Source organism: Bombus affinis, chromosome 6, assembly GCF_024516045.1.
Source record: "Bombus affinis isolate iyBomAffi1 chromosome 6, iyBomAffi1.2, whole genome shotgun sequence".
Classification (NCBI taxonomy): Eukaryota; Metazoa; Arthropoda; class Insecta; order Hymenoptera; family Apidae; genus Bombus; species Bombus affinis.
In genome coordinates, this window is record NC_066349.1 from 2,776,810 (window position 1) to 2,798,975 (window position 22,166).

The window sequence follows — 22,166 nt, forward strand, 5'->3', positions numbered from 1 at the left end:
GTTTTATATTATTTTATTAAATTATGTATGATCAATTTTGTTCTGTTTGAACAAAATGCATCTATTATTTTCTTATAAAACGGAAGAATCTTTTGGGTCAACCTAATACAAAAAATAATCCTACCTAACTTACTATCCTCGAAACCACTAACATTCTAATACTACGACCAATACTTCTATCTAAATTTACAAACAAGAGAAACTAGATCAGGCTTATCCTTTATCCACGAAACTATATTCAAAACTTCCCATAACCTAACGTAAAAACTTTAGCAACCTCCGCACCCTTAGGGATTAAACGATCAAACACACTCGAAGAAATGCGTGCAACTACCCCTCTGAAACGACTCCCTTGAAATACAAGGGCGCAGTTCTTGTTAGAAGGAGTTAAAGGTCCGCAGTAAGAAACCAACGGACGTTTCACGTTGGTAGGTGCATGTTGTCGCCGGGCCGCGTGGCTTGTAACCGGGAGGACCAGTAAAAGAGCAGGGTTGAGAGGAAAAAGACGTGCAGAGGGTGGCGATCGATAGCCAAACTCCTCGTCTGTACGTAAGATAGACTTCCTCCTTCCTCTACACTACTGTTCAAAAGTTTCTGGACACTTACTTACTTTTGTTAGGCAACTATAGATTATAATCGCACTACGGCGATATTATCATCCATAATCATTAAACTACGAATGTTTCGAACCGCCCAATAGCTAAACCGATCGACACAGTCAATATCGATTATTTGATTTTTGAAAAATTGAAGATTTATACACGCTCATATTCCGATTCTAAGATGAAGAAACTTTCAAAATATAAAAACCGATCTCGGTTTGGTCGAATACTTATGAACGGCAGTGTACCCTCTAGCTCTTCTCCTTTTTCCTCTTTTTCTCGCAAGCAGATAAGAAGACACGCGTTATGCATGGACTCTGACTCGCTTTCGTGATTCCTGATACTGGAAACTGCCGTTTGCAACGAGTAGCCGATATTTGCGCGAGATAAGACGGATTGCCTGAGAGCTGGTAGTAAAACGGAAAGAGGGCAACCCTTTGATCAGAGGAAGCGACTGTTGTCGGATGGGAAAATCCTTGGCTTTTGAGGTTGTTGAACAAGTTGGATTTTCACAGGTGCTACGGTTGAGGTGGTTGTAGAGAATTCCTAGATTTTGAAGTGGGTTAGGATGGTTTCGTCTAATAGTCAGAACGTTTGGTGATGGAGATAAGCTTTTAAGCGAAAGGTTTATTCGAGATAGATTTCGATATTTTGTGGACGATGTTTGGTAGTTTAGAAAAAGTTATACCGATCCCTTTTCCCGAATCTTTTTGTATTTCGAAGCAAGAACGCTTAAACAAATTACCGTATAAGAAGAAGAAAGCTAGCAAAAAATAAAACAGATTATTCCTTCGGAATTCGTTGATCCGATGTAACCAGATAATAATCCTCACATTCTAACAAAGAAATTTAAGAGTATTGCTCCGTGTGATATTTAGATAGATCTTTGGATAGATCACTAAAGAATTAAATGTTAATTTAATACCGATATTAAAAGATTGGAATTGATTGACTTGACTTTCGGGCAACTCCATTTATTGAATGATTTCCACCAAATCAAGATATTCAGAAATGTGTTCGTCACGTGACAAGCGATTTCCTCGTAGATTTCCTCTGTGATTCGCAAGGGTGATACACACGATGCAACGTATCAAGCCGCACACCATCCAAAGTAAATATCGTGTTCGCCACATTAATGACTGTTTTAAGTTTGCTGGAGACGAGCACGCGGACAACGAACCTACTCCAGTTATATCCACGCGACATTTCACCGCCAAAGTGGGCTACGAGATTTCCATTGCCACCGCAAAAGGGTTCGCAAACTCTCTACCGAACTCTCTGGTCAAACCATTAGCGATTGAGTGATTGAGAAATAGGTGTTTAAGAGGTTTCACTAATTCTAGTCGGGCATAGAAATGCGTAGATTTTCCTCTATGTCTTTCTACGGTCCGTAATTTGTACAGAGAAAAATTAACCGTACTAGATATTGAACATTTTAAAAAATATATGTGTCATAATAATATGTATTATTTCATTTCGATACTTTTCAAATAACTGAAAAAGTTACGGTAAAAAAACAAAGATAATGTAATTGGAGACCTAAAGGTTAAGAATTCTATGCTCCACCGTTCTTCAACCAAACATTATTTAGACAGCATCCCCATAAACTTCTAAATAAAACATAATATTCCCTAGCAAGCTGAACATAAATTCATTCTCCCAAACATAAAACGAAGAATAAATGGAAAACTCTGAGCATCCAGGAGATCATTCCCTACCGTCGCTAAGAAAGAAGAGCGAGATCAAACCCGAAGGGTAAACTATACAACTACGGCACGACGTAAACGGATAAAAGCAAATGCAATCTAAATATAAAAAATCAGAGTGGACATAGAGAGCATGTGACGCGGAGCTGTAGTCGCGTTACGTAAGAACCGTCATTATCGGGTATAAATAGGCGTTTCCTTACATAATTACAACGTTTCGCGGGCCACGAAAACGAAAGCCGCATTGCTGAAAATCAGCTGACGAGAAGAGACATCGAGAACGAAACCGAACGACGATCGGGATATGACAGGCACGAATATGGATCGCGTGTGCGCCACACGATCCACTATGTGTTTATACGCGCGGAAGCTATTTATGCGTCGCGACGCTTCGCATCGCGTTGCATGTAACCATTTCTACCCTCATTACGACCGTTACGAACCTCACCCTATCGATTAAACCTATTCCACGACAACTTCTTTCCTAGCTCCTGCACTTCTTCCATCTTCCTGACTTTCGTGTCCTAACTTTGCTCCTGTTTTAACAAACAGAAGAATCTTTAACTTTCCTGTAAGAAGAACTTTGACGTAAAATCGAAACGATAAATCACAGGTATCGGCAACGATACCTCCGTATCCTTCTTGAACTTAAAACCTCTTTAACGACGGACAAACGCGATTAAGGCAAAAAGGACCGAAAGAATGTAACAGAGTTAAACTTTGAGTTCTCGAGATAACGAAGAACGATTACGTAATTTTCAGATAGCTCGTGTCAGACAGATCATTCGTCACGTTTTTCTCCGCTCGATGGAGGACAGTATCCGATCTATTCGACGAAACGCAGGTTCACGATGCACTTGTTCGACGAGTGAATCACAAACACAACGAATTTCTGCGAAAATCACCGTAATCGCGAACTCTCCAAGCAAAACACTCGTGTTTACGTCTGTCCGCGAACGATCGGGAGAAGGAACTCGACGCTGGTGCACGCGAGTTGCACGTGTTCTCCCGTCTTTCAACCCTTTCTTCTAATTCTCGTCCCTCGCCGACGAAAACAAGAGGAAACTGAAATAACCTTCGATACTGTCTAAAACAGAGCTCCCTTACAGATAAGACGGAGAATTAAGGAACATTATAAACTAGTATTTTCCTATCGAAGAGGAACAAAGAAATCGGAGAAACGACAAAAAATTCGAAAGAACAATCCTTCGTTCTGAACACGAGATCGTGATTTTCGTGATCGTGATTGCCACGACTATTTGCTCATTCCAAACAAAACTCCACCAAAATCACTCACGGGAATACACGGTCTCACCAAAGAACGCAATATTGGGAAGCGTGAAAGCATGGCACATTCAACTTAATCAAATAAAAGCATGAGCGTGGCACAGCGCGTCAGGCACATCCCCCGAGCATCCTATCAATCGTCAACCGAATAGAAAGCACAACTAAGCCAAAAGAAAGCTCGTAAAACTTTCTAAAGGAGCACTCTGTTTACAAATCTCCGATCCGGCAAATAGACGCGATAAACGAGATATGTATGTATATTGAAGATATTTTTCAAGGCACCTGTCCTACGGAAGGGGCCTGCAGGTAAGTCGAGACATCCGGTTCCACCATGCAGCTCCTCAGTGTGTCCGGGATGAACATGAGTAGCTGGGACGTCGGCTGTGGTACAGGCTGAAGCCGGCTCGCAGCGCGCTCCTCTAGCGAGCCTGTGCTCGCCAGTAGCGTCGTCCCGACGCCGCGCGACGCCGACGATCGCCGCCGTGGGACGCTGGTGCTCCAGCTGGTCGGCCAGCCGCTCCGCGTCCACGGAAAGTACGTGGTCTGGACCAGCTTTCCGCTGTCTCGACTACACCTCGACTACGTTCCAACTAAGGCGGAAGACAACGGGATTCTTCAAAGAAATCAAGACTTGCGAGATCTTCAAAAGGTCGAATCGCGAACCGCTATTCTTTGAGATGGTCCAGATACCAGTAAACTCGGTGAACGGTCTTTCTCTGGGTTTCTGTGGCGGAAGTGATGTCGGTCGAGCCGTCTCCGCCGTTAGACAGCCGGCACCGTGGTGCTCGAGGCAACCACCAGGTGTTTTCTTCTGTTGACCGCGCGCGACCGCGCAATTATTCGTGTCGTACTCGATGTCGTCCCTTTGCGCGGATAATGAACCGATCTTGTTCACAGTGTCGTTGTAGTTGTGATTGTTGTTGATATTGATGATGATAATGATATTATTGTTGTTGTTGTTGTTGTTGTTGTCGTAGTCGTTGCAGTTAGTGTCGTTGGTTATCTGGCTGTTGTTACTGAACCGTCGGCTGTCGGGTGGTGGTGGAACACCGCACCCAGGCACACGCATCCTATCTAACCACGAGCCACAACTCCTAACTCTCGACTTTAGGCCCTCTCTGTATTCTCTCGTGGCACGCAAGACACGGGGCTCGCTCGTTTGCTCTCTCTCGCTGTCCTTCTATCCCTCTCTACCCCCTTTGCTCCGGTTCCCTCCACCCACCCAGCCTTCTATGTATATCTTTCTCTATTCGTTTCAGTTCGGTATGATACTCTCTCTTTCTCTCCTCGTTTCTTTCCTCCGTTTACCCCTCTCGCAACCTCCCCACCTCTTCTTCGTCGCCCTACCCTGCTCCCTCTGCTTGCAGTCTCTCCCTCTCTCGCGACGCTCTCTCCCTTCCGTCGCGAACAGGCCGGCTAACCCTTACGGACCGTCTATTTGTCTCTCCTCCTCTCTATTCTCCCTCCCGTTTCTTCTCTTTTACTCTTCGCTTCGAAGGGGTTGAACGATTACTAGAATCTTTTTCTCGTAGTCCACCTTTATCTTCGATTTTGTCTCTTACTCGATTCGTATATGTCGTTTTCTTGATTTGACACGTTTTCTGTTTGGTTTTTTCTTGCAAATAAAAGCGTCGAAGAAGAGACGAGAGGAACTACGAGACACGACGTGCGAGAGGATAACGACGAAGAGGATGACGTCGAGGTGCACGAATACGGACGCTCCTCTCTCTCTTCCTCGGCTCCCTGTAGGTTCCCGTTCCCGATCGGGAGGACGCCAGGTCTCAGACTACGCCGACTCCGAGCCACCGGCGCTGCGTCGGCGTCGGCGTCGGCGTAAAAAGTTACGGCTCGAGCGCAAGCTCGCCGGGAGCGCGCCGCGACGCGCCGCGAGGACGCCTCGACGAGTCCGCACGCTGCGAGTAAGTGGGGAGAGGCCACCACGAAAAACAAAGAGGAGAGTTGGTGATCCAACAGAGAGGAGAGATCGACATCACACACCCCATCCCACCCGATCCCACAGAGAGGGAAGAGGGAGGAAGTTATCGCGAGAAGGAGAGGGAACAGCTGATTTCGTGTAAGGAAGGGAGAAGAGGGTGTCGGATAAACAAGGGGAGAGTGGTAGTAAAAGAAGAAGAATTAGAGCGCGAGCTGATAAATAGAAAGGGAGACGACAAATTGAAGGACGGAAACCGGAAGTGGTAGAAGATTGAGTTTAGACGGAGGTCTGCAACAATCGAGTCGAACACGAAAAAAAGAATTTAATGGGGACAATAAAATAAACTCGGATATTTGCGTATTTGTTTGAGAAAATAGTTAAGTGGAAAAAGTTCATCTAGTTCATGACGACATCTATGACAGAATGTTTGGCGAAATAAAATAACAGAAGTTACGTAAAATAAGTCTATGCAGAACAAATACGAATTACATTCACGAAAAAAATAGAGATATGTCGGAGAAACCAGAGCAACTCTAGCACGGAACTACATTTAATCAAACTCAGATTAGGGCAAACTTGCCGAAGTAGCTAGGAATATTTACCGAAGGAAGTAGCGAAACATCGTCAAGTAGAATGAGTCTATCCAGTCAGACCACCAAACCTCACAATTTCAACTCATACATATATCAGCAAATAATCATAGAGAAATAAGTTTTAATCCTTTAAAGATCAATGTTTCGTTAACGTGACATTTCATTTGCAATATTTTTTCAGTTATCTTAACCTATTAAATTCTGTTTTCGAACATTGTAGTTATGAAAATGAATTCTAAAGAATAATCTAATATTCTCTCATCTCTGTTCCTTCTTCCAGGTAAATTTTATAATTTTGATATGATAAATGATTTTTCTTTCTGCCGTGGAGATCTTTCTTAGGTCGCCAGTCTATCTGTCTTGACAAAATGTTGCGTTCACACAACTTTTACCTACTACTTTTCATCTCAATCGTTAATGGATTAATTAAATCATGTAATTTAACAGAGATCGAAACGAAAAAAAGAAAGAAACAAGGTTGAATCGAAAGAGAAAAGGAGTGAGGGAAAGTGAGAAAGAGAAGAAAAGACAGAGTAGGGGGAAGCGAAGGATGAACAAGTAGGAGAAGCTCAGAAAACCCGTAATTCGTAAGCCTCTATTTATCCGGCTCGTTTTCGTTTCTACCTGCCTCTTCCTCGGCACTCTTCTTTGCCAGCTATCTATGCAGCCAGTCCTCTCTTTCTCTGCGTCTCTCTGCGCTGTGTATTTTTGGGCGATCGTTAGGAATTAGCGCTGTGGGACTCGAAGGTCTCCTCTAGCCATAGCTCCTCCCCTTTCTCCGTGATCAACATGGAGAACGGAGGGTATTTCGAGGGGATCAACGTTAACTAATACCCCGATTACACCATATAGAGGCAGAAACGACGCCCCCACGCGATACGGAAGTTTGTCAACAATCTTCCACCCGCGCCACCCCTCAAAAATAGCGACGGCTGGAACGCGGTAATCTCAAAATCGCGGCCAAAGCGAAACGAGATTACGTGCCCCCTTAAAACTACCCTCGCCCAACGCAGAGGAAAAGTTCGTAACTAGTCGTGAGACGACACGGCTTAAAACTTTCGTCTGACTACAGGAGGATTCGGAGGCTGGCCTCTCGTTCACCAGCTTTTGCGGAGATCGTTTTAGCTTTTGGCTGGCTGCAAGATCGTCCATCTACGTTTTACGATTCTTCACGCGGGAAAACTTTATTTTTCTCCATTTTTCGATTCCCCGAGTTTGATTTCTCTATGATCTTTCTTTTTTAAAATATTCTTCGTTCAATTCGACGATAATCGTTTCATGTCGATAACATTAGAAGACAAATGACGCATCTTATTTATTATTCTTCATTTTATATTAATCTTATCGAAGATACTCGCTGATCACTAGTGATGCAGATTTTATGAAAGTTTGTGTCAATTGTTAACCGTTAATTGTTACGTCCAGAAACGACGTCACTTTTACCGTCGCGTGGCGAAGGAAGAAGCGATCGTACCGCGCGAGGAGATCGCCGGTTGGTGGCCGGAAAACTCGCGAACTGCTACTGGTGAATGGTATCGGCGAGCGACTGAGCTCCATCGGGGCACCCTTCCCCGTAGAAAGAGGAGCCGCCGCGAACGTGATGGATTCCACAGTTCGTAGGGGCCCTCGTTCCTTGCTCAACGTGTTGCAGGCTTTAAGGCGCTTTTCGGAAGACGATACGATCTTCTGGCGATAAGTTTTAAAATTAAAGAGATTTAAATTGTTATATAGTTCAGCTTAACAAATTCGTTTTTAGAAGTATCAAAAACCTTAGAAATTTAACTAATAAATATCTTTGAAGTAAAATGTAATTAATAACATAAATATTGAATATTGTCTATATTGTCTATAAATAAGCTTAGAAATATAAAGCCTATAGGTCAACACAGTTGATGCAAAATAATTAGCGATGAATAGCAAATAAGTAGTCTAATATCTAATACTATTTTCGAAAATCAAACTTATATGTGTTTGCACTTAAAATACCAAAACTGAAAATTGATACTATACTCTTAGAATTTCATAAATACAAACTTATTACCAAATAATATTTCTTTTTTACAATTACATTACTACATAATAATACATATATTATTATTACTATTATTTAAATAACATTATACACTAGGAGGACTTAATCTTCTGGATGCTGGAGGTACGGGACGATTTACGGCCTTACGATTCTTCTCGTTTATTTGTATTTACATTAGTATTAAATCATATGGATACAGTGTTTCGTAAGATAAATAGAACTTTATAAATGCAAAAAGAATTGCACGCTTTACTCATACACCACCATTAAGTGTTTCAACTTCCCTCTTTTTGGGAGGAAGAAACGCACGATCGCGAGTATGCTCGCAGTTATCGTTCGCGGACTGCGCGTGCAGAATTTAATACCGTTAAGGTACTTACATGTACATCAGACTTGTTATTCGTTACACACACAGCTGGAGATGACAGTGATTAGTCGATAAATGTATATTCATATTCAAATGAATTTGTTTTCGAAAACGGACGATAGTAGGGATTGGCGTGTCTGGATTAAGGAGCGTTTGGAGTCAATTTAAGATATTAATCCGTTAAAATATCCTCTGGCTATGTATTAACCAGATTGATTTATGGGCACTATTACCTTTAGTGACCTGGCGTTTGTGATTATTGCTATGTTGCTAACACGTCGTGTCCGTAAAATTAAAACTGAAATCAAAAGCAATATTTTGACAATTTTCATACATATCTTTCCATCTATTATATCCATAGATACTGACCCTTTTTAGAAATTCTTCTGCACAAATGCGAGCTCTTGCATTCATTGACAATTTCATCTCACTGATCTCTCTGTCAATTTCTTCCATGAAATAAATCACAAAGTCTACGATCTTGTGTTTGTACATTTGCTCTACATGGATGTTTGTAATTAAAAAACTAATATCATAACCCTATAGAATAATGAATATTACAAACATTGATTATTTGTTTCTTGTGTTATTAATGTTTGACATATATAATAATATTTACCTCTATTGGCTTTCTCCTGAGAATAATAAAGTGTTCTGCCCTCATTGTCATAAATCTTGTGAAGTTATGACATAGTAGCTTTTCTAGATCATCAGCCTGTTTTACAGCAATGCTTATTCTCATACTGTTTATACTTGATTCGATCAATACTTTCTCCTTGTCATTTCTGCTTATTAATATTGGTGTCAGAAGAAGTTCTTTACTAGCTCGCACTTCAACTTCAGGTTTATTATGTTTCTCAACTATTTGAGAGGAGAAGTTCTCTAAACACATAGCAGCAGTAAGTGTTCTCCTCACTGCTGCCAGGTAAGGTTTTAGCGTTCCTGACTGTAACAAACGTATCAACGGTAAGTAACTTGTAAAGTTATTAAAAAATCCAAAAGTCATTGCTAACACATAGACGAAATTTAAGTCTTTCTCGTTGCTCAATATAAAATTATATTTGTTATTTAAGTTAGTAATGGTCGAGAAAAAATATATCAAACAGTAAACAGAAATTAGATACGAAGCCATCCGGCTTGACTGATAAAGAATTTTATCATTTCGATAGGCACAAGTTACTATATAACCTATTTCTCGGACATTAAAAAATAGCTCTTACCATTATCCGACTACGGCTATACCGCAGCTAATAACGACACCTCCAACGTAGACTTTAGAAAACAATAAATGCTATCACTTGTAAATTACAAATACATTCTTATAAAACTATGAAATTGTCTCATCACAGATACCGAAATCTAAAATCCGGACGTAACAATGGTGGCAGGCGGTGAGATACGCTGGGGGGGCCATCTCCTTAGGGAGGGGCATCCTCCTATCGCTAATAGTTTCATCTACTGCCGCTAGATGTCTATGATTTCCTAGCAATTTTATTTAGTTCACATTTCTACAAATCCAAATTTCAAAATTCTGCTTCTTCCAATTGGAGATGTGTTAATTCTCTTTCTAATGTACACTCCAACGAAAGAATGACTGCATTTTTATATTTTCTTATGTATTTTAAATTTACGAATTCTTACTGAAACAAATGCAGATCATATCAACAAATTTAATTAAATGTACGATGAATCATCGTGATACTTTTGCACATACGTCTGCATTCCTATAATATGTGTAATTAGATGCGTTAACTGATGACTATTACCTGCTATTGCTAAATTCTATACAATATGAAGAATCAAATGATATTCTTGTCACTAATCAAATAAAATTATCATTCGCTTAAATTGCTCTTTCAAATATTTCTAACTTTTTATTACAGATGTAATGTATATTACTCTTCTGTTAGGATATCAATATCATAAAAGTTTAGGATATTGCAAAGCTCTAACTGATTGTAACCAGAACTAATTGTAACTGATCAACCACGTGGTTGACTATAAAAGTTACTAGATTTAAAGGATAAATGCTTTCAATTATAAAAAGTAAACCAGAATTATAAAAATTAACGTTTTACATTCGAATATTTTTCTCCGAAGATTGATATCCTGTATCATGTAGAGAGCTAGGTTTTATAAAATCAGAGTTTAAGTTCACAGGTTGAATCGAAATAATCACGTCCTCTGGTGTAGAACACTTCAGATTTGTGTGCGTGCATAAGTGAATAGAATTATCGATATCACAAGGAATACACAATAAGATTAAATGGATTGAACCACATGCAAGATGGTTGTTTGTAAATACTATCGACAAGGAAATTGTCGATTTGGACAATATTGTCAATTCGAACATATAAATACTTTTGGTAAGATATAAAGTTTATATGGTACAGAAAATTATACTTTTCTTTCTTTGATGTTTAAACATTTTAAACATCGTTCTATAGGAGGTAATAACAAAGTTGACTCTTACAATGAGGATGAATATATTGCGTAAGTATCATAAAATTATTTAACAAAGAATGCCAAAGTATGGAATTAATTTAATTATTATCGTAAATCAAGGGTGTTGGTTGCAAAAGAAATGCTCAATGCAGAAAGAGGAAGACAATGGTTACTATCATGTTTTGCACCATTTAAGGACAAACCGTGTATTCCTGGCATGGAAGATTTGTCTCCGGAAGAAGTTCGATGGGAGATGTACCAAGCTCAAAATAATGGGATGGTAGATCAGGCAGTTAGTATACATAATTATTTTTGTTTGTTATAAAGTTATGAATTCTTGCAAGAGCTGTGTTTTTATATTTCTTTCAGAAATTACATTTCCAACAACTGTGTACAGATATGAAGGCAAAAAGAGAAGCTTTCAAGAATCCTACCCGTGAAACACTAACTAAGCTTGTATGTAACATCATAAAAAATTAATATTGGTCTTTATAAATATAATTCAAAGTATTTTTATCTTCTAGAAAGAGATTTTAGGTACAGGACACAAGAATGCCAGGAATGATAATACATCTGGGAAATCCTCTAGTTTTACTTTTGCAACTCCTCAACTTGGACTTCCAAGCAGTACTCCATCCTCCAATGTATTTGGAAACAAGACATTTGGAACTCAGAGCAATCCATTCAGCGGTGGTTTCCCGCCCACCAGCAATACATCAATCTTTGGGAGAACACCTACAACTTCAAATTCTGTATTTGGTAGTACACCAACTTTTGGCAGTAATTTAGGAGTGTTTGGTGGTGGTACCAGCACTAATACTGTATTTGGTGGGATTACAAACACTTCTACATTTAATGCAGGACAAAACACGCAGACTTTTGGGTCGTCCGGCTCGATTTTTGGCGGTGGAGCTTCCCAACCCGTTTTCGGGCAGCCTAGCATATTTGGAACCGGCAATCCAGTGAACAATGTTTTCGCCAGGCATGAAACGTCCCAGGCGCCCATATCAGTATTCAATAGCGGAGCAACATCTTCTCCCTCTTTATTCAGTGGCACTTCTTCTCAATCTAATGCTTCTGTATTTGCCGGAGCTAAAACTTCTACTGCTAATCTGTTTGGCGGCTCTTCAAATTTGCAGACGACTAACTCCATTTTCGGATCAACTCCATCCACCGGAACCTTCAGTTCAGGCATATTCTCGCAGTCTGAAACACCTGCATTTGGGGGAGCACCAGTATTTGGTGCTTCAGCAACCTTTGGAAACAATCCCAGTTCGATATTTGGCGAGAAACCGGCATTTGGAAATTCTGGTAGTATTTTCGGCGGATCCAATACCACGACACCTGCCTTCAATTCGACACAGCCTACAAACGCTTTTGGCGTTACCACTTCTACATCTTCCGTAAATCTATTTGGAAATGCTCAGGGTACCACACCCTCTATGCCCACTTCCAGTACTTCGCCATTTAGCGCAACACCTTCAACGACTACGAGTCCTTTCGCTACCGCAACCTCGCAATTTGAAACCACCAGTACGGCAGTCTTCTCGAAGCCTACGTTTGGGATGGCTACGGAAACTGCGGGTGGCACTTTTGCTACTACAGCTACTTCCTCTAGCACACCGTTTGGTACTACAAATACCGGAGTTACTTTTGGTACACCTAGTACCACCACTTCTCCTTTCACATCGACGATATTTAGCGATATAACGAGCTCACCATTTAGTTCTACGAGCGTTACGTCTACAGCTACAACCACAAATTCGTTTACACCGCAGCAACAACAAATTACTTCCCCATTTGGTACTTTTGCACAAAATCAAACTTCTAGTACTGCTACGTCTACGCACGAACCGTTTGGAAAATCGACATTCGGAGTAACGCTGGCGGCAACCATTATTGACGACAACATTTATTCGTTAGACAATCAACTAACAGACGACGAGAAGAACATGTACATGGCTGAGAAATTTATTTTTGGAAAGATTCCACTGAAGCCGCCTACCAAAGACATTAGATAATGCAGCGTGAAAGTGGTTTAGCTAGGAATATACGCTGTGATACTGGTTTCCTATATTATTCTTTTATAATTGAGATAAATCACAAGATTATAGTAATAAATAATATATATTTACCAACAGTGTGTCAATTTTTATATAAAATTCGATGAAATCCTCTTTTAACGAACTAATGTGAAATAAACTTGACAACGTTTTCAAATTGTAACAAAATATACAATAAAATGCAAAATTTGCGCTGTTACAAGTTATTTGTAAACTCATTTTTAATATCATTCATCATTCACCTTATAATGTAATACAAAATCAAACATATCGCAAATATTTATCAACCTCTTTTAATTTAATCAATTACACGATTATTTACATATGTACAATAATAGAATGGTTAATGTGTAATTTCTCATACTTACATCATCATCCATACATTGTCGTAATGATAATGTAAGTATGATACACTACATTACATTCATACTTACATAATCATACATTTTTGTAATGAATCACTCCAGGAGGAGGTGGAGGAGGAGGAGGAGGAACGCTATTACCAAATTGACTTTCTTCCGACACCTGAAGACAACGCTCCTGTTTAATTTTAACTCACAGGGATTACTAAATTCTTTGGTTATTAAACAAACCTGTGGTAAATGGCAGAGAGGATTCGTTGTATAATTAGTCCTCTGTGCATAAGTTGCAGACTGATTTGGCGGCTGCGACAAGCCAGGTGGTATACCGTTTGGTGGTTTATATCCAGTGATCTAACAAATAAGCTAAACAGTTATCCAATGTGCCACTCTAAGCAGTAAAACATCAATTCTAATCCTTTGTACCCATCTTTTTATTTCTCACCTTCAATCATTTTAAAGGGTCCATCCCTTGATTACGAGTTTAATATTATCATTAGAGCATTATTTTATGGACAATTTGAGAACAAAGGATTAGAGTGAACAAAAGGTCCACATACTTTGTCATTCATCTCTGGGAAAATGGTACTTAAATTGAAGTTGGTTAAACTCGTGCCAGAAGGATGATGACTCATAGTCATATGATTGCCGGCAACGATGCCTCCTCTTGGCATGTTTGGATTCATTGGAAACCCAGCTGTTGCTACTGCAGGTACACCCTGAGGACCAGCTACAGGTGGTGGCGGTGGTAGACCATTTACCGCTTTGGTATATACATTTGTCTGTGTGTGATTCTGATAAAGGGGGCTAGCGTGTGGCGGCGGTGGCGGCGGTAGAAATGTAGTAGAGTGATGATAATCCTCTAGGGGTGAATTGATACCAGACAAAGGAAACTCTAAGTTCTGCATGGTTCCATCGAGAGCTTTTCTTTTTGCTTTCTTTGCGTTCGTAGGATATGGCCTTTTATCACAATTTTGCTGCTTTCCATAGTGTTGATGGTTCTTTACGTTCGTATTCACGTTTGAAGTTGAGGTTGTCACGGTAGACGAGGATGAAGAGGTGGTAGTTGAGGTAACAGTCACATTTGACAACAAGAAGGTATTCGTTTCCATATAGTCAGTGTTATCGTGCAATGGCATCATGTAACTGGTAGGTGTGTTTGATATACTAGTTATAAAATTCGAAGTGGGATAAATATTAGCGTTAGAAGAGTATGTATACGAATTAAAGTTCTGGTTTACCATTTGCCCATAACCACTTCCATCATCCGCATTTGAGAAATAATTAAGGGGCATGACTGCATCCGCAGTGGGCAAGCTTGTTTGAAACTTGTTCTGTGAATAATTTGTGGAGAACTTAATCGAAGCGTGTTTGTCTTGATTTGTGTCATGTACGCTACTATTAGTCCCTATCAGTGCCTCGGCTGTGTAATTGCTCTTACAATTCCTGTTCCTCCAATGAACGTTATTCTGTTGATACTTTTGCTGTTGTTGCTGCTGTTGCTGTTGGTATCCTTGTTCAGGAAAAGTGTGCCCGGACGATTTCTGCTCCTCGTGTCTTTGATGTAGTTGATCATTACCTGATCCTTGTTTGCGGATATCCATCTGCCTTTTACTATTTCCTCTAGGACTAGTATTGCTTTTCCTTTGATGCTTCCTCGCTTGTTGTTGTTGTTGTTGTTGTTGATGCTGATGAGCATGATGATGATGGTGGTGATGGTGGTGATGGTGCTGTTGATGGTGTTGCTGATGAGATTTTTCAGCTTTCTCGTGTTCCACCAATTGACTCACTGAAAGGAAAGAGGATCCTGCTGTTGGATGCTGGACCGTCTGGTTATTCAACACAGTATGAAAATCGCGTCCCACAACATTTCCTTCTTTATCCTTGATGGAATCTTTACTCTGATCAGAAGGTACTCTCGAAGGTACTTGTCCAAATAAGAAATTCTGCTTCTCGGGTATATTGGTACCTAAATCTAGATCACCGACCAACGTTGGAAGACTGGAGGGTACGATATGCTGATCTATACCCTTGACTGGTTGAGCTTGTTCAACATGAATGCTGGTTTTTGTGGGAGACCAGGGGAATGGTTGTTCCTCGGAATAGAACACTTCTGAGGTCCTTTTTGGCTCGCTCTGCAAGACCGGTAAATTAGAAAAACTATGAGCCGCGACATCGTAATTGTTATAAAATTGATTTGCTGTTCCTTGATTGTAGGATGGTGTTTGAGCAAACAGATTGTTCTGACAAAATTCTAGCTCCTTTCCAATGGGTGGTAAAATAATATCGGCAATATTGGCATTATGTTTAATCTCTGGGGTCATCATCCAATTTACAGGTGCTCTAATTGCGTGTTGTTGCTGATTTCCTTTCGACTTTGTTGTACTATGTTGCTGTCCATGTTTCCCATCGTTGTTGTAAGTACCGCTGTCATGTTGAAGAGATGGGACCTGTCCTTGGACCAAAGGTTGATATTTATTCTGACTTTGTTGCTGAGATTTGTCAGGGTATTTGAAATTCGAACTTGTATAAGTCTCAACAGGGTACTTCATTTGCGCGCTAACTTCGGACAAATCAAAGTTTACTTGAGAGTCATAGTTAGACATTGGATAGACCGTCTTGTCCTGCTTCGCTGCCATGGATTGATGATTCTTTTGTCCATGCGGCTGTTGCTGTTGTGATTGTTGTTCCATACCGGAATATTCGTTTTGAATATACTCTGATTCCATTCCATACTTAGATTTGTTTTTGTTTTCCGTGCTAAATTTGTTGTAATCATTGTTGTTGGAAGAAGTTTGATTTTGCATACGACTTTGCTTACTAGATGGAGGAACATTGGTCTGAATATTCCTAGTTTTAGAAGGATCCACGAAGGACTGTTTTTGTGTTTCCATTCCCGATTTCATTCTTGATTTGTCCATATTAGCCATAGTAGAATTCACAGAAAAAACATCGTTCGTCAACACGTTGGAGAAATTTGGATTTTCTTTATGGAGGGGAACATAACTATAATTCTCACATATCGTTTTTGCCTCGGTATTATCAGTTTGACTTGGTCCCTGCTCAAATTGTACCAAATTATTATTATTCCCTCCGCCTACAGGAGAAAAAGTCGTCCAAGACAAAATGCTGAAATTGGAGGAATTATGAGCAACGGTGGTTGTTGATTTTGCATGATTTTCAGTAACCGTACTCTGCTCATAGTTGGACGTAGCCACGAACGATGTCGGTTGTTGCGAGTAACGTGTAACAGGAGTATTCTGAATGAGAGGTTTGTTGCTTATATTATTAGAAGAACTAGTGTTGATTTTCTTTGTATCTTTATTAGAATAAGTAGAATAATTTTGGGTCTCGTCCCCTTTACTTTGATATATATTGTCAGTGTTCTGATTCAGAACACTCTGCTCGGCCTGGGTGCTCATAGATTCTTTCACTCCATAGGAAAATGTTTGAGCAAACGGATCGACATCCATCTTTTTTGTAGAATTATAATTAGTATCACGTCTATGACCTTGTGGTTCCTGAGCTTTTGATCTCAAAACATCGTTCAATTTTTGATCCTGATTCACGACATTAGTACCTGAAGAATCAGACTCCTTGTTTATCTTTGTATAACTGCGTTGGAAATGATCCTCGGATGAGTTTGATATCGGGTCCTTCGAAGGATAACTCGGATTCCTGTTGGACGTAGTTGCGTTACTACTCCCTGTCGAATACGAATCCTTTCCAGGCAGATTTTTATTCTGATCAATGGTATAATCATTGTGAGAGCTCTGAATAATATGATCTTTCTCATGAACTGAAGTGTAATTCTGATGAACATTTTGTTGAGTAGTTAGAACGTGACTATCTTTAGGCTGTGATTCATAGACAGTCTGTATAGGTTGTGAAGAGAGAATTGGTAGAGTCGCTTCTTTAGATCGCATTGAATACTCTTGCTGGATATTCTGAGAAGGAGTGGGAAGAACTCTGTCTATATGGCCAGTATAGTTCAAACGATTATTGGTAACTATGTTAGAATCTACTAGAGGATCTTTACCATGAACCCCGTAAGCAACACGGGAACTATGAGATTCTTTATCCTTCATATGAGAAGTATATTCCATTTGCATTGTTTGTAAAGGAAGGGACGAAGTATTTGTTGTTGTGTTAGTATTAGTCAAATGAGAAACCAGAGGTGGTGCCTGGGACACATCTGGAACGACATTTTGAGTCAAACCAGATGTATTCGTTTCTTGAATTGCTGAACTGGTACAAGAATTTGCATTCTGTTGCAAAGTCAAATTATTCTCGACGATCGTCGAGTAACTTGATAAAAAATCCTGAGAAGTGCTATATCGAACATTAGTGTCACAGGTTGATGCCTGTACAGGACAATTAGTTGGATCTGGTTTATTTGAAATAGAGACTGTATTAATCTGAGAAACAGCAACATTTTCATTAGTAGTATTTGTGATTGCATTTCTCAAATTTGTCGTGAGTTGGTTCTGACAATTTTCTCCCGTTTCTGAAGTATTGATAACTGAAGTAGCACCTGAAGCATTTGAAATAGAATACATAGTCGCATTGGAGAAAGAACTAGAAGTTGCAGACTTTTCTACAACAATTTTATAAGGTTCCCTGAGAGGTTCGTCGTTTATAACTTTGGGCAAGGCTTTCGCAGTTGTAGTACATTCCACCATCATGTTCGGTGACACTGTCTCGCTCACGGGAGGATTTATAGTCTTTTTTTCTTCACATGTTACTTTTAGACGTTTTTCTGCGGTGGAATGAGGTGGTGATGCTGCCTTTAGCTTAAAACTGTTAGGCTCCATTGCCCCGATCTGTAGAAGCATGGGTGGCGTTTGACTATGATACTTGAAATCCTCTTTCATTTCCTCCTCTAAGACTTCTGTTTTACCATTTAGCGAAGACACTAATGGGAAAGCCATTAAAAATGCTGCTGTAGGAGATATAGATTCTGGATTGTGAGAGCTGGAAGGAACTTGAAGAGATGCAAATATATCATTTGAAAGATCAGAATGAAGACCATCGGCTCTATTACCAATAGGTACAAAAGTATTCTCCGTGTTATATGATAGTGACGATTTTGATACTTCGTCCTTTGATGTTTTTGCTATCTTGGATTCGTCCTCCACTATATTAACTGGAAGCAATGACGATGACGGCGTTGTGATATCTGGAGTTTGAACTGCAGTACTTGTTTCTGGTTTCAAAGTTGTTGTAGTATTTGTATCTAGATTTAGAATAATTTTATTACTTTCTAAATTAGTTGTCGTTCCCTCAACAACCTCTGGCTCTTTTGGTGCCACCTGTAAGAGATTGTCAAATTCTGTATCAAGATTACAAACATCTTTCATCTTTTTAGTCACAGGATTTTCAACTGTTTTTGCTACTTCTGTCAAAGTTGATTTAGAATCAGAGCAACTGATATTGTTGCTTGACTTTTCCAGTGTACTGTTTATGGGAATGTTGAAATCAGTTTCAGGTGAAACTGAAACATTTTCATTGGAAGATTTTAAGTGTTCGTCCGAGAAAGTGACTGGGGATGTTGTATGCGAAACTGATGCGTCCCGACCTCCTTTTGTTTCACAATGGATGCTATCCGACGTCAGAACCTCCGCTGATTTTGAAGAGTCAGAAATATCCTCCTGATTAGTACCACTGGTACTTAACAAAACGGAACATTCTACGTTCGTTTCTGTATTTTCTTCAGAATCATTCAGGGAATTACTTTTATCTTGCTCTTCATTCGTTTCTTCACCTATCTTTTCTATGACGTGTTTCAAACTTTCAATAGATTTACAAGTGACAGCAAAATCCGACTTCGATATAGATACCGTATTCGCTGAGTTGTGTTCACGGTTTTCATCCGTTTTTCGTTTTTTATCACTAGATTCATCCACACATCCAGCTTCTGTGCTTGCAGAACGTTTAAGTACAGTTTTCTGCACAGAATTTGCGTCTTCAACATTTTTTGTGACTTTCTCTTTTTCATTCTTTTCTTCAACGGTTTCTGTAGGCTGTTGATTTTTAGAACCCTTACCGTGACTTTTGTTGGCCTTCAACTTAACTTCCATCTCCTTCTTAGATCCATGTTCTTTATATTTTTCTGCTTTTTCCTTATGAACCGCCGGAATAGGAACTTTATATGTCATCGTTGTTTCCGTAATCTCCTTACCCTTAGGCAATATGCCTTTGTGGCCACCTATCTTTGTTGCATTGATTATGTTCTTCACATTGGATGTCCAATTTTGTGAATCCACTACCATTTTCGTGCGAATACTAGGGACCGTATTGAGCGTAACTTTCTGAACCGTATTAATCACAGCTTGATTGCAAATGGAAACAACAGGGTTTTGTACACGATTTGTCAAAGGTTGCATCACGATCATCTGATTTTGCTGATTGTTACCGAGGATTATGGGATTCGCTGGCTGTTGCTGAGTATTTACAATTATGTTCGACGTCATTGGAGTTACCAAGGGCATTAATTTACCACCAGATAATATGAGGGTATTCGGGGTCAAATTAGTCACGGAATTATTTATACACTGCGTCAATGACTTTTTCTCTTCCTTTTTTTTCGATTTCCTTTTTACCTTTTTTTGAGATTCTACCTTTTGTAATGCTAAAACAGTATTTTATAATTATATATGATAAATTGATAAGAGAAACTTTAATGTGTAATTATATTTTCTATACCTACCATCATTAGTTTTGCTATTTACTGGACAATTGACTGCTATGTCACAACCTAATTAACAAAATAGTAAGAAGTACATACTTTCGTTATCTGAAACAAGTTGTAAAATTAGAGTTAAGTAGAAATGTTTACTTGTGTTCGTTTGACAACATTCTGATTCTTTGGATCTTGTATCTGATGCATTGCTTGTAGCCTCTGAATTATCATCATTACTGTTTGCAGAATTTACTTGATTCTCTTGATTCTCTAAGGAACAACTATTCACATCCTTAGAAATATCGCTATTTCCGATTGATTTTTTACTAGACGAATGAGAAGAAGTAACTGATTTTCTCTTAGAAGGCACTTTGAGTTCTGCAGACTTCTCCCGCTTGCATTCAGAATTCTTCACTGAAATCAAATATCTTTTACAAACACCTAAACCCAAAAAAATTATTTATCATTTACTAATATTACCTTTATTATTCGTAACTTCTTCCATTTTGCTGAAATACTTTTCTGCCTCCTCTACATTAATTTTATTCGACCATTTCAGGGGAGATATCTTTTCAAGGGCTGGCTCTGCTGGCACAGAGATACCAGCATCTCGTAGAAGAGTAGATAATAGTTGAGTACGAGAGAAAAGCTGAGTTACAAGTTTTTTCAGACGAGCCAATTCCTCCTCTATCATCAAAAATATATGATAAAAATATGAAAAAAGATAATCTCAAACCACAAACAAGTTATAGTTATCGTCAAAAAATTTGCTTACTATGCGCTTCAGAGGCATGAGCAGAAAACAACTCCTCTGTACGGCTATGGAGGTCTTTGATATACTTCGATGCGTGAATCAGGATGTCGACCTTGTTGCGTTTGCGACCCTCCTGATGCGGAGGCAAAAGGTCTGCCAGAGTTTTGAAGTAAGCGTTCATACGTTTTCTTCTGTCTCGCTCCCATGTTTTCGCCTTGCTGAGAAGATGTCCACGTTAACGAGCGGACCATTAGTTTTTTTACTTTTTATTTTTTAATTTATTTTTTACGTTTGTTCGTTCTTGTTCCAGAGAAAAAGACGCAAAGAGAAGGGGAGTAATCTTGGCAATAAAAGTGATCGAGGTTAGAAGCTGGCTAATAGACACTTACGTGTTCTCTTTTCGAGGCATAATTTATCCTGTTGGCATCGTTTCGCGTGAAGAACGCGCCGCGGGAAGCGTTAATGCGTCACTTGTAACTGACATTACAAACATTCGTGGATTCCCGTCGAATTTCTGACATTTCAACCTTTCAATTGCCTCGATCGCGGAATACGCGAAATAAAAACTCTGACGACAGGTCCCGAATGTCACGACAATCATTTGAACCTGCCCGCCCTCTATCGATTTCCTTTCATGCTCTTTTCACTGTCTTTATCAGGTGTCATTATAGTAGGTATCACTACACTTTTTTTATCAATATACGTATATTAAGAAAATTCGTCAGATCTCTACTTTATCTTTGTATGTTCAAAACGTTGCAGTCGGTAAAATCGCACAAAATCTATTTTTAGAAGCTCGTAAAATATGTATAGATGTATATACATGTATAGATCAAAAGTTCATTGCATGAACATAATTCTTTCTATATAAAACATGCAATTGTCAATGTATTCTGTTGGATGATCAAGTGTAATTCCTTCCTCAATCCTTGAAATGAGATTTTCGATAAATTCCTTTAATCTTCTTAATTTATTCAATCAACGAATAGTTTTTCATTAGGGCCGGTCAGTAGCTTACGAAATATAAGTGAATTCTCATCAACCCGATATTTTGTTAACGGGAGGCGCCAGTAGATTGTGCGATCTCAATGAAGCGTGGTATGATCACCGGACAGTGGAATATAGTTACAGAGATGCGTCGAAGCAGAGTCATACGTAGCCACTATGCGAAATGCATTCGAATGTCAACACAAGAGAGAGAGAGAGAGAGAGAGAGAGAGAGAGAGAGAGAAAACGCCTTGAAACCGGCATCAATACAGATCGCCGATGACAAGTGCGAATATTATACGGAATAAAAAGTAGTCGTGATAAAAAAAGAGTAAAAATAAAGAGATACTTCA

At 39.4% G+C, this 22,166-nt stretch overlaps 4 protein-coding genes across 14 annotated transcripts in view; 1 reads left to right on the forward strand and 3 right to left on the reverse strand.

The window, feature by feature from the left end:
• LOC126917652 (nuclear factor 1 X-type) overlaps window positions 1-5,387 on the reverse strand; it is a 65,307-nt gene extending 59,920 nt beyond the window's left edge. For 3 of the 7 annotated variants that reach the window (XM_050724773.1, XM_050724774.1, XM_050724769.1), the window contains exon 1: window positions 3,878-5,386. In XM_050724773.1, coding sequence (XP_050580730.1) covers window positions 3,878-3,958 — 81 coding nt within the window. In that variant the 5' untranslated portion in view covers window positions 3,959-5,386. Of the gene's footprint in view, window positions 1-3,877 lie in introns of all 7 variants that reach the window. The other 4 variants (XM_050724772.1, XM_050724766.1, XM_050724765.1 and 1 more) reach the window with 2 other exon arrangements.
• Window positions 5,388-8,299: 2,912 nt separating this feature from the next.
• On the reverse strand, window positions 8,300-9,960 carry LOC126917655 (actin-related protein 2/3 complex subunit 4). Its single transcript, XM_050724780.1, has 4 exons — window positions 9,744-9,960; window positions 9,143-9,469; window positions 8,893-9,063; window positions 8,300-8,821 (listed from the first exon to the last, which is right to left on the reverse strand). Exons 1-4 carry the CDS (start codon window positions 9,744-9,746, stop codon window positions 8,816-8,818), a joined length of 507 nt encoding a protein of 168 aa, XP_050580737.1. The 5' UTR covers window positions 9,747-9,960; the 3' UTR covers window positions 8,300-8,815.
• A 656-nt stretch (window positions 9,961-10,616) lies between these two features.
• On the forward strand, window positions 10,617-13,237 carry LOC126917653 (nuclear pore complex protein DDB_G0274915-like). 3 transcript variants are annotated; one of them, XM_050724776.1, is made up of 6 exons: window positions 10,628-10,889; window positions 10,971-11,016; window positions 11,089-11,260; window positions 11,338-11,424; window positions 11,493-11,727; window positions 11,830-13,237. In XM_050724776.1, exons 1-6 carry the CDS (start codon window positions 10,811-10,813, stop codon window positions 12,987-12,989), a joined length of 1,779 nt encoding a protein of 592 aa, XP_050580733.1. In that variant the 5' UTR covers window positions 10,628-10,810; the 3' UTR covers window positions 12,990-13,237. The 3 variants fall into 3 exon arrangements, with proteins under 3 accessions (XP_050580732.1, XP_050580733.1, XP_050580734.1); XM_050724775.1 differs by having other exon boundaries at window positions 10,617-10,889; window positions 11,493-13,237; XM_050724777.1 differs by having other exon boundaries at window positions 10,771-10,889; window positions 11,165-11,260; window positions 11,493-13,237.
• Window positions 13,238-13,308: 71 nt separating this feature from the next.
• Window positions 13,309-21,444, reverse strand: LOC126917651 (serine-rich adhesin for platelets-like). Of its 3 annotated transcripts, XM_050724763.1 has the most exons (8): window positions 21,216-21,443; window positions 20,848-21,044; window positions 20,553-20,759; window positions 20,229-20,486; window positions 20,100-20,147; window positions 13,951-20,021; window positions 13,625-13,744; window positions 13,309-13,556 (listed from the first exon to the last, which is right to left on the reverse strand). In XM_050724763.1, the coding sequence occupies exons 1-8, from the start codon at window positions 21,233-21,235 to the stop codon at window positions 13,470-13,472; spliced, it is 7,008 nt and encodes a 2,335-aa protein (XP_050580720.1). In that variant the 5' UTR covers window positions 21,236-21,443; the 3' UTR covers window positions 13,309-13,469. The 3 variants fall into 3 exon arrangements, with proteins under 3 accessions (XP_050580720.1, XP_050580721.1, XP_050580719.1); XM_050724764.1 differs by having other exon boundaries at window positions 13,309-13,744; window positions 20,848-21,040; window positions 21,216-21,444; XM_050724762.1 differs by having other exon boundaries at window positions 13,309-13,744; window positions 21,216-21,444.
• Between the last annotated feature and the right edge of the window lie 722 nt (window positions 21,445-22,166).

Bases quoted from the DNA above. Each gene is read 5' to 3' on its own strand.
- LOC126917655 (XM_050724780.1), bottom strand. The intron at 9,064-9,142 runs GTAAATATTATT...ATTATTCTATAG, and splicing joins TCAGGAGAAAGCCAATAGAG to GGTTATGATATTAGTTTTTT.
- LOC126917653 (XM_050724775.1), top strand. From the start codon at position 10,811: ATGGTTGTTTGTAAATACTATCGACAAGGAAATTGTCGATTTGGACAA. The intron at 11,261-11,337 runs GTTAGTATACAT...TATTTCTTTCAG, and splicing joins ATGGGATGGTAGATCAGGCA to AAATTACATTTCCAACAACT. The intron at 11,425-11,492 runs GTATGTAACATC...TTTATCTTCTAG, and splicing joins GTGAAACACTAACTAAGCTT to AAAGAGATTTTAGGTACAGG.
- LOC126917651 (XM_050724762.1), bottom strand. From the start codon at position 21,235: ATGCCTCGAAAAGAGAACAC. The intron at 20,760-20,847 runs GTAAGCAAATTT...TTTTGATGATAG, and splicing joins TCATGCCTCTGAAGCGCATA to AGGAGGAATTGGCTCGTCTG. The intron at 20,148-20,228 runs GTAAACATTTCT...TTTGTTAATTAG, and splicing joins ATGTTGTCAAACGAACACAA to GTTGTGACATAGCAGTCAAT.